The 11,863-nt window shown below is 31.0% G+C and overlaps 2 protein-coding genes across 2 annotated transcripts; both read right to left on the bottom strand.

Moving 5' to 3' along the window:
* Positions 1 to 293: 293 nt before the first annotated feature.
* Positions 294 to 1,282, bottom strand: LOC121392043 (progestin and adipoQ receptor family member 3-like; the record flags this gene model as incomplete). Its single annotated transcript, XM_041523443.1, has 3 exons — positions 1,273 to 1,282; positions 658 to 850; positions 294 to 430 (listed from the first exon to the last, which is right to left on the bottom strand). Coding segments are annotated over exons 1-3 (340 nt in total), but the record flags the coding sequence as incomplete, so codon positions are not given.
* Positions 1,283 to 4,716: 3,434 nt separating this feature from the next.
* LOC121392042 (heptahelical transmembrane protein 2-like) lies at positions 4,717 to 5,800 on the bottom strand. The gene is made up of 3 exons (XM_041523442.1): positions 5,716 to 5,800; positions 5,304 to 5,456; positions 4,717 to 4,730 (listed from the first exon to the last, which is right to left on the bottom strand). The coding sequence occupies exons 1-3, from the start codon at positions 5,798 to 5,800 to the stop codon at positions 4,717 to 4,719; spliced, it is 252 nt and encodes an 83-aa protein (XP_041379376.1).
* Positions 5,801 to 11,863: the final 6,063 nt, after the last annotated feature.

Here is an 11,863-nt window from a genome sequence, read left to right as displayed (position 1 = left end):
GAATTATACCTATTTTGAGACAAAATAAAAATGGAGTAATTAAGGAAATGTTTCATGAATAAAAATAATTAAATAATTAGACTATTACTTGATCTTATTAAGTTCCTCATTAAGATAAAGATGGACTAATATTGCTATAATTTAAAAATCCAATAAAGAAAAAAAATATAAAGAATGGGAAAAATGTACTACTAAAACTGCCCACATAATAATCATTATAAATAGGAGTAGAATATAGTAGTTGTGCATCCAAATTGGACTGTATATAATAGAATGAAACTTAACACAGCAACCTGTCACATGGAACAATTGATGGCTATGAAATAAGTAATCAAACTTGCCTGGTGAAAATCGTTCAGGAATTTTTGACGAATAAAAGAACACCATGGTGAGTGTCAGACAATATATCAGCAATAGTTTGATAAATTCACTGGTACAGTTTGGTTACTATTTATCATATACAACAAAAACTTAAAGTGTAATGGAAAGAAGCTTACTATAAATGGTATATGTAAGAACCAATTCGTACAATAAAACGATACCTTCTCAAATAAAAGCGAGATAAAACAGCACATTAGGGTGGCACTTAGATTAAAAATAACATTTGTCCAGATGAAAGTCCATTTGTAATCGAATATAGATTCTTCTAATCATCGCTCATAGAAGTAGCATGCTATGCTGCTACCCGTCATATAACTACTGACACCATGATAATCAATCATAAAACATACATTCCGATACAACTTGGATTTACATCCAAATAAATGAGCCAAGGATGAAGACAAAACATAATAACCTGTCCCAACCACAGTGTTAAGAGTGGATACCAGAAGGATCAGATAAGTCAACTCTACACGACATATATAAGGTAACCAAATTATCCACAGCAGAAATGAAGTGAAGTGAGTCCAAAAGTTTTCCACAGTCATTATGTATAAACAAAAACATACTTGATACATTGCCAGACAGAGATATCTGTTTGTCGGTATCCATTAATGATGTATGGCTCCCAAAAAACAGAGGAAACTTTGTTTCTGGTTACCAAGTGCTGCATGCTTATTTAGAAAGGATCTTCTATTGATATATCAGCTAATGTAATACTGAAACATATACTGTTACAACTATTGTTATAAATCAAATTAAAAATGACATGTATTTAACCAGGAAAGAAGTACTATGTGTTATATTTTACAAGTCTATTATATTTGATAAGGAAAGAGAAATCAACACATGGTGTTTGGTACACCTGTCACTACAAACCAAAAAAAATACTTCCAGACATTTTGAAATATAAGTCATATCCAGTAATTGTTAAATAAATAATAGTTGTCTTTCACTGTTAGTGGATAAATAACCGATACCAGTAACAGAATCCTATACCATTAATGGAATAATAATAGTAGGCCTGTAGATACTAAACTCTACTTTTTAGGTTTCTGTGATTATAGGTCCTTATAATACGTGATAAGAAATAAATTTCTTTGAGATTTATGTAGATATATTAATAAGTCAGTATGAATGATAGTTGTGATCAACTGCATGTTGGGCTAAATATAATAAAGGTAAGTCCTAACAAGTGCATTTATTTAGTTCATTAACACCACTGCCAGACATTATTGTCAGTTTATACGGATTGCATGTTTATAAAAAGTTATAACCAATAACTAATGTAGCTTGCAGCATAGAATGAATGGTAAATCATAACTAGAAATACATGATGTGGTTGCCAAGTTTATCACATATTCTGTAATGATTAGTATATGAAATATGTGAAGAAAACAATGGCTGTACAATTCATTTGGTGACAATCGAAATTTGTTTGTGGAAGTAGTTGTTTAATTGAAAAAAGCCAATTATGATTATTTTCAGAGCTTATTTAGAAAATATAAATGTTAACATAAGTCCAATGAAGAATAAATTTATAGAATAGGAAAAATGTACTGTTAAAACTACCCACATAATAATCACTGTAAATAGTAGAATAGTGTAATTGTGAATCAAGTATATAATTCAATGGAACATAACACAGCACCTGAAGAATACAGCATACACTTGATACACTGTCAGACAGAGATATCTGTCTATCAGTAAATGTTAATAATGTATGGGTCTCTGAAGACATTGACAACTTTACCTGTAGTTACTAATTCCATGTTGTATATCATGTAATGACCCAACACCTTACATAACTATATTGTCATGTATGATATGTCAGTCAGTCCACTTTTACTGTCATAAGGAAAGTAATATTAACCTGTAAAAGTGTCAAACATATTTAAAAAAGAACAAGACTCAGTTACTAGACAACAAAGAAGCTAAACACTAATCCATTAATATTATAATGGATTAGTAGTCTATGTTGATAGTCATGTCTAATATAATATTTATATAATTAAAGTTTGTTCTATGAAATTAACTGTTTTTTATAGTTCAAATATATTTTACAATTATGTGGCAGTTACAATGGTAAAAAGTGTAATCTCAGACTACATGTTATGCTTTACTTAATAACATCCTAGAGGTATTTGTGACAAATGAAAATGAAAATTAATTGAGAAAAATTTTTATGCCAAATTAAATAATTAGAATGTTAATTGATTTTATTAATTATAAGTTCCTCAGTAAGATAAAGATGGACTAATATTGCTATAATTAAAAATCCAATAAAGAAAAATATAGAGAATGGGAAAAATGTACTACTAAAACTGCTCACATAATCATTATAAATAAGAGTAGAATAGAGTAGTTGTGCATCCAATTGAATTGTATATAATTCAATGAAATTTAACACAGCAATTGTCACATGGAACAATTGATGACTATGAAATAAATAATCAAACTTGCTGGTGAAAATCGTTCAGGAACTCTTGACACAAAAAGAGATATCGTGGTGAGTGTCAGGCAATACATCAACAAATAGTTTGGTAAATTCACTGTACAGTTTGGTTACTATTTATCATATACAACAAAAACTTAAAGTGTAATGGAAAGAAGCTTACTATAAATGGTATAGTGTAAGAACCATTCGTACAATAAAAACGATACCTTCTCAAATAAAAGCGAGATAAACAGCACATTAGGGTGGCACTTAGATTAACAATAACATTTGTCCAGATGAAAGTCCATTTATAACCGAATATAGATTCTTCTAATGGTAGCTCATAGAAGTAACATGCTATACTGCTACCCATCATATAACTACTGACACCATGATAATCAATCATAAAAACATACATTCCGATACAACTTGGATTTACATCAAATAAATGAGCCAAGGATGAAGACAAAAACATAATAACCTGTCCCAACCACAGTGTTAAGAGTGGTACCAGAATGGATCAGATAAGTCAACTCTACACAACATATAAGGTAACCAAATTATCCACAGCAGAAATGAAGTGAAGTGAGTCCAAAAGTTTCCACAGTCATTATGTATAACAAAACATACTTGATACATTGCCAGACAGAGATATCTGTTTTCGTATCCATTAATGATGTATGGCTCCCAAAAACAGAGGAAACTTTGTTTCTGGTTACCAAGTGCTGCATGCTTATTTAGAAAGGATCTTCTATTGATTATCAGTAATGTAAGTACTGAAACATATACTGTTACAACTATTGTTATAAATCAAATTAAAATGACATGTATATAACCAGGAAAGAAGTACTATGTGTTATATTTTACAAGTCTATTATATTGATAAGGAAAGAGAAATCAACACATGGTGTTTGGTACACCTGTCACTACAAACCAAAAAAAATACTTCCAGACATTTTGAAATATAAGTCATATCCAGTAATTGTTAAATAAATAATAGTTGTCTTTCACTGTTAGTGATAAATAACCGATACCAGTAACAGAATCCTATACTTTAATGGAATAATAATAGTAGGCCTGTAGATACTAAAACTCTACTTTTTAGGTTTCTGTGATTATAGGCTCCTTATAATACGTAATAAGAAATAAATCTCTTTGAGATCTATGTAGATATATTAATAAGTCAGTATGAATGATAGTTGTGATCAACTGCATGTTAGGCTAAATATAATAAAGGTAATGTCCTAACAAGTGCATTTATTTAGTTCATTAACACCACTGCCAGACATTATTGTCAGTTTATACGGATTGCATGTTTATAAAAAGTTATAACCAAAACTAATGTAGCTTGCAGCATAGAAATGAATGGTAAATCATAACTAGAAATACATGATGTGGTTGCCAAGTTTATCACATATTCTGTAATGATTAGTATATGAAAATATGTGAAGAAAACAATGGCTGTACAATTCATTTGGTGACAATCGAAATTATGTTTGTGGAAGTAGTTGTTTAATTGAAAAAAAGCCAATTATGATTATTTTCAGAGCTTATTTAGAAAATATAAATGTTAACATAAGTCCAATGAAGAATAAATTATAGAATAGGAAAAATGTACTGTTAAAAACTACCCACATAATAATCACTGTAAATAGTAGAATAGTGTAATTGTGAATCAAGTATATAATTCAAGGGAACATAACACAGCACCTGAAGAATACAGCATACACTTGATACACTGTCAGACAGAGATATCTGTCTATCAGTAAATGTTAATAATGTATGGGGTCTCTGAAGACATTGACAACTTTACCTGTAGTTACTAATTCCATGTTGTTTATCATGTAATAATCCAACACCTTACATAATTAGAAGATATTGTCATGTGTGATATGTCATCAGTCACTTTTTACTGTCATAAAGAAAAGTAATATTAACCTGTAAAAGTGTCAAACATTTTTAAAAAAGAACAAGACTCAGATACTAGACAACAAAGAAGCTAAACACTAATCCATTAATATTATAATGGATTAGTAGTCTATGTTGATAGTCATGTCTAATATACTTTATATAATTAAAGTTTGTTCTATGAAATTAAACTGTTTTTTTATAGTTCAAATACATTTTACAAATTATGTGCAGTTACAATGGTAAAAAGTGTAATCTCAGACTACATGTTATGCTTTACTTAATAACATCCTAGAGGTATTTGTGACAAATGAAAATGAAAATTAATTGAGGAAATATTTATGCCAAATTAAATAATTAGAATGTTAATTGATTTTATTAATTATAAGTTCCTCAGTAAAATAAAGATGGACTAATATTGCTATAATTAAAAATCCAATAAAGAAAAAATATAAAGAATGGGAAAAAATGTACTACTAAAAACTGCCCACATAATAATCATTATAAATAGGAGTAGAATAAAGTAGTTGTGCATCTAATTGAATTGTATATAATTGAATGAAATTTAACACAACACCTGTCACATGGAACAATTGATGGCTATGAAATAAGTAATCAAACTTGCCTGGTGAAAATCGTTCAGGAATTTTTGACACAAAAAAGAACACCGTGGTGAGTGTCAGACAATACATCAACAAATAGTTTGATAAATCACTGTACAGTTTGGTTACTATTATCATATACAACAAAACCTTAAAGTGTAATGGAAAGAAGCTTACTATAAATGGTATAATGTAGGAACCAATTCGTATAATAAAAACGATACCTTCTCAAATAAAAGCGAGATAAACAGCACATTAGGGTGGCACTTAGATTAACAATAACATTTGTCCAGATGAAAGTCCATTGTAATCGAATATAGATTCTTCTAATGATCGCTCATAGAAGTAGCATGCTATGCTGCTACCCGTCATATAACTACTGGACACCATGATAATCAATCATAAAACATACATTCCGATACATCTTGGATTTACATCCAAATAAATGAGCCACGGATGAAGACAAAAGCATAATAACCTGTCCCAACCACAGTGTTAAGAGTGGATACCAGATGGATCAGATAAGTTAAGTCTACATGATATGTAAAAATAACAGAATTATCCACAACAGAAAAGAAGTAAAGTGAGTCCAAAAGTTTCCACAGTCATTATGTATAACAAAAACATACTTGATACATTGCCAGACAGAGATATCTGTTTTGTCGGTATCCATTAAGATGTATGGCTCCCAAAAAACAGACGAAACTTTGTTTCTGGTTACCAAGTGCTGCATGCTTATTTAGAAAGGATCTTCTATTGATATATCAGCTAATGTAGGTACTGAAGGATATACTGTTACAACTATTGTTAGAAATCAAATTAAAATGACATATATTTAACCAGGAAAGAAGTACTATGTGTTATATTTTACAAGTCTATTATATTTGATAAGGAAAGAGAAATCAACACATGGTGTTTGGTACACCTGTCACTACAAACCCAAAAAAAAAAAATGCTTCCAGACATTTTTGAAATATAAGTCATATCCAGTAATTGTTAAATAAATAATAGTTGTCTTTCACTGTCAGTGGATAACCAATACCAGTAACAGAATCCTATGCATTAATGGGATAATAATAGTAGGCTTGTAGATACCAAACTCTACTTTTAGGTTTCTGTGATTATAGGCTCCTTGTAATACATAATAAGAAATATATCTCTCTGAGATCTATGTAGATATAATAATACGTCAGTATGAATGATAGTTGTGATCAACTGCATGTTGGGCTAAATATGACAAAAAGTCATGTCCTAACAAGAGCATTTGTTGAGTATTGTCAGTTTACATGTTGTACAATCACTTTCGATTATACATGTGGTATGACCTACATCTATATACATGAACTACATGAATGATAGATAATATATACAATAAACATAAGCCCAATAAAATGTAAACATTCAATAAAGTATTATTATAGCTTTCCCTTTTTAATAAACTTGTCAAAATAGTAGTATAGCAATGGTACTACTTGGTAAATAATATCAGTAATTTAGTTTGTAGAGTAGAATGAATGGCAACTCAAAACTAGAAGTACATGATCTGGTAATAAAATATGCCAAGTTCCTCAAATTATTCTGTAACGATTAGTATATGAAATATGCACTAGCTTTCCAATTCATTTGGTGACAATTGGAAGTATGTTTGTACAGTAATTATAGTATATAATTGAATGAAACTTAACACAGCACTTGTCACATGGAACAATTGGATGGCTATGAAATAATTAGTCAAACTTGCCTGGTGAAAATCGTTCAGAAACTCCTTGACACCAAAAAGAACACGGCAAATGTGTATCAGATAATACATAAGCAAATAGTTTGTTGAGTTCACTAGTACAGTTTGATTATTATTTATCATATATGACAGTAACTTAAAACGGATAGGAAAGAACCTACTATGAACGGTATAATGTATGAACCAATTCGTATAATAAAATGATACCAAATTAAATAAAAGCAAGTCAAACAATAGATTGGGTGGCACTTAGATTAACAATAACATTTGCACAGATGAGAGTCCATTATATTCAACTTCTAATGGTCACTCATAGAAGTAGCATGCTATGCGACACTCATTGTATTACTACCAATACCATGACAATCAATCATAAAACATATATTGCAATACAACTTGGATAACATCCAAATAAATGACCACTGATGAAGATAAAACATATCCCAACCACAGTGTTAACCACTTAAGAGTGGATACCAGAATGGGTCAGATAAGTTTAGTCTACATGATATATAAGGTGACCTAATTATTACGACAGAAATGAAGTGAAGCAAGTCCAAAAGTTTCCACAGTCATATGAAAACATACTTGATGACCAATACACATGTATATAATTATATTTGAATGAGTGTATAGTTGAAATCCATTGCTAAATCCTGGAACCCATCTGATCTATGCCACCTTATCCTGTCTAAGAATGTTTTCAACATTTGCTCTCAGAATAGCAACTCAAAATTTGCGATGTAATTGCCAGGAGCTCCAGGTACTCACCAAATTGCTTTTCTTTGAGAATTGACTGCTAAACTGATTTTATTATAAAGTTATTTAGAATATCTGTTTTCTCCTATTGCTTTGTATTGTAAATCTCTGAAATCGTTTCATTTCACAGTACTTCAAGTGTGTTATCAAAATCAACTCTTGAATTAAAAACACAAGTTTCTCCTTTTGCAATCTCATTCTGGAACTCTTTACAGAATTAATACCAAAGTTTCAAAATTTATATATATATATATATATATTATATATATATATATATATAATATATATATATATATATATATATGTATATATATAATATATATATATATATATATATATATATATATATATATATAAACGTTTTTATAACATGTTAATATATATTAATGTACTTGATAACTGCAATGGATCCACTACTATTTAATAGAAGACGGATATCGACGGAAGTAAACGAGTTCTTTAGTAGTGTACTAATTATTCATGATGCAATTATTGCAGTAATATAAACAATAATCCTCCTCCCCCTCAAGCTCTTCCTCCTTGCATTGACCGACATATCTTGTGTGTCAATCTCTCTCGTTTTCATCAAGGTCTGTACATCGGATAGCGCCGTCTTCCAGGTTAGTGACATAATTATTATTGATAACATCTCGTACACCATGAACGCGATACGCGTGCTTTGTTTTCATAATTATAAGAGATATTGTACATTATATTAACACTATTATGATCATAAAAGAGAAAATTTCTAAGCAACATACATTTAGATAGGTTTGTTACACCTATATCCGATCATACCTACTCAAAGTAATCTGACAATGAGAACTGTAGACCAAACCTGGGCTAATCTACTTTAGAATGCATGTGAGTCATCATGAGATTACATCACTGAAGTAGTCATTCAGGTCTAAACATATACATTCTAAAAATAGTAACATGCTTGGGACATACTAGTTACAGTTACTTGCAGAAGCAACTCCAGTAAAACAGGGAAATTCCCTTTCATTTGCCAGTACCATAGTGTTTGCTTTTGCCTAATTGAGTGCCGATGTAGGTGTTCGTTATATGAAATGTAATATCACTGTTCACTATGTTCTTATGGAATAAATGGTTGTGTACTACTTGCGTGTGACCTATGTGACCTCTTGTAGTAGGAGTAAACACAAACCTTTAATGGAATAATTACATTTGTTAAATAATATTGTCCCATAGTGGGTTTCCTACTTCACATCTAAATGCCTTTATTATCAAGTGGTTGTTGCTGATGAAAAGTCTAATATAAGTCACATCAGATCTTCTATTACTTACAGTCAGCAAAAAGGGAAACCATACGTTTACCCAGTATTTCAATGCATGTTAGCTATGTGTGAAGATTAGTAGACTTTAAGTCCATGTTTACTTATTTCATTAGTTAAATGAACTGATTTACTTAAATAACCTTCTCTCTATAAGCTAAGCTAACATGATGTGATTGTAGAAAGGTTGTTTGGCATAAGTGGGTCTATATGGTTTCACAATTGTCCAATTTGTGGTGAACTGAATGTTATGAAATGTTCATTTGTTAGTTTGAGGCATGATTCAAAACAGTGTCTTTCCTTCATCTACTGTCCATAATTTTTGATTCGTTTATGGAGGTAACCTTACGATTACCATAAATAGTCACGTGCAATTGTTATTGTGTTTAGAGTTTAGCAATGCTTAGTGTCTAGGGAATAATGATCAGGGTTTCATTTAGGTGGGGGGGGGGGGGGGGGGGGGATTTGCTCCCTCCATGCTAATGCCTTATCAGCACCATTATAATTTGGTCTATAGGTGTTAAGTGTCTTATCAGCACAGAAATATGGTCATCTCATCATGTCATTTGAAACCACAAATTTCTGAAAATGTGCCAGAAGCAATCTCAGCTAGGGTCTAAAATTCAGAAATTTTCTGGGGAAATGCCTCCAGACCACCCTAGAGGACGTGCTGTCACGCACAGTCCCTTCGCCCCCCTAAATTTTCTTGATGTATTATTATGCCCCCCCCCTTGTCCATTTTTCTAAATGAAACCCTGATGATTACATAATCTTGATAATACGTACATAGAGAAGCTTCTTCACTTTTAATTGTAGCATTGCTATTAATGATGTGAGAGGTGTCTAGAATATATTTGATGCTCCTAATAAACAGTTAATGTTGTAATTAATCATATTGTATATGCTTTATATGCATTAAATAAGCATTCAATGATATCCTAACTTATTGTACTTAGTTTATTTTAGTGTTAATAACTATAGTACTCATTGTTTATATAGTTAGATACACTATATAGTCTTAATGATAGGATATCTATTGTTCAAAGGGTTTGACCTTTGATCCCATACACCTCTAGTCATATCAAACTACTAACTGGTGTACTGCTATTAATAAACAAGCTATTGACCTGTCTTCTTGATTTATTCTAATAATATAAACTATTGTAGTTATTGTAGATTTACCCTTAACTCGATTTAAATTTACATTATACATATGTTAGTAAGTTTTGTTCAATTACTTTCAGTTTCATATTTCAGTGAAAGAATTAGGCCATTTAGGGTTTATGCTTATGATATACAGTTTATTCAAATAGTTGTACATACATTATTTCAATCATGTTCAGTTCCTTGTACTATCTCAGGGTCACCAATCCTCATTTTATATTTGTCATGGAGGTTCTATTATGCTAACATTACATTGCATCTTATGACACACACCATATACATAGAGATATGTAAAGTAGAGAGGTGTACAAGTTGATCTATATGTGAAGTGTGTAATAAAGGAAAATAACACATACTCTAATTATGTGATAGTATATTTGAAGTACTGCACTATTAGCTTAATAAAAATATATCACCTTCATAGACCGTTGGCTTATCTCCATGTGATTATATTTTCAGGTTTACCCAAACAATGTCATAAATTCACTAGATGGTCTGACACAGTACATAGTTGTATAGGATAGTGTACCTATGAAATAGCTTTTAAAAAGTTGTGTTTAGACTCAAAACTGTTTATAATGAATGTTTGCCCTTCATTGGACATGGTCTTTGGTTTTTAGTCTCTATTTGTAACAGTATACCAACTCTTGCTTCTGTTGTAATGTAAGCATTGAACAGTCATTTTGACTTAATAACTTAATTTGTTATCAAAAAAGTAATTGTATATTTACTGCTATCCTCAAAAAACTGCTTAAATTGTTATAATTGAAAAAACTTTATTAAGATTTCTTTTCTTATTAGATCATCCTTTGTCTGAATGGTTTCTAAACTAGAGTCTGTATTTGGTCAATCATTCAATCTAGTCCAAATCATCTACAAAATCCCAGTAGTAACAGAACGTGACATCATAGATGTTTTCAAAAATGACACAGAAGACAATGGGCTATTGCTTTTAACCAGTCAATCAGATGCTGACAAAATAAGAATTTCAGATAGTTCTTGCTTGCTTCATTAGCTGCCAGCGTGGCTGGGTTAGAGTTTGTGATATATAATATCTTTAAAACAATGACTTAATTTTTCACGTAAAGATGATAATGGATGCACTCCACTTCATCTTGCTGTTATACAGCACCAATGAAGGTGATCCATTTGCTCGTGAATAAGTTCAATGCTGACATATTAGCTATAGACAAAGATGGTAACACACCTCTCCATCATGCCTGTGGTATGGTCATCAAGTTGTTGTCGAATATATCATTGCTAAAGGCATAACAGATATTACATGTCGTAACATTAAAGGAAATACGACCATTTTCTTCTCGCATGTATGTTTCTTTTATATGGTGAAGTTCCTTGTGACCAATTTAAAACATAGACTTTCAAATAGCAATGATCATCGGTCACAACGATGTACGGGTAGCCTGTTTGCAAGGACGTTGGGAAGTGGTGCTCTATCTAATTCGTGAGCATGGTTGTGATCCTACTGGTAGGGATCCTATGGCAACACACTGATACATGAATTAATCAGAAGAGGAGACATGCATACTTTGAAATATGTTGTTCTTGTAATGCAATCAGT

Source organism: Gigantopelta aegis, unplaced genomic scaffold, assembly GCF_016097555.1.
Source record: "Gigantopelta aegis isolate Gae_Host unplaced genomic scaffold, Gae_host_genome ctg3313_pilon_pilon, whole genome shotgun sequence".
Classification (NCBI taxonomy): Eukaryota; Metazoa; Mollusca; class Gastropoda; order Neomphalida; family Peltospiridae; genus Gigantopelta; species Gigantopelta aegis.
Note: the sequence above shows the minus strand (reverse complement) of the source record. Positions and strands in the feature narration are given on the sequence as shown.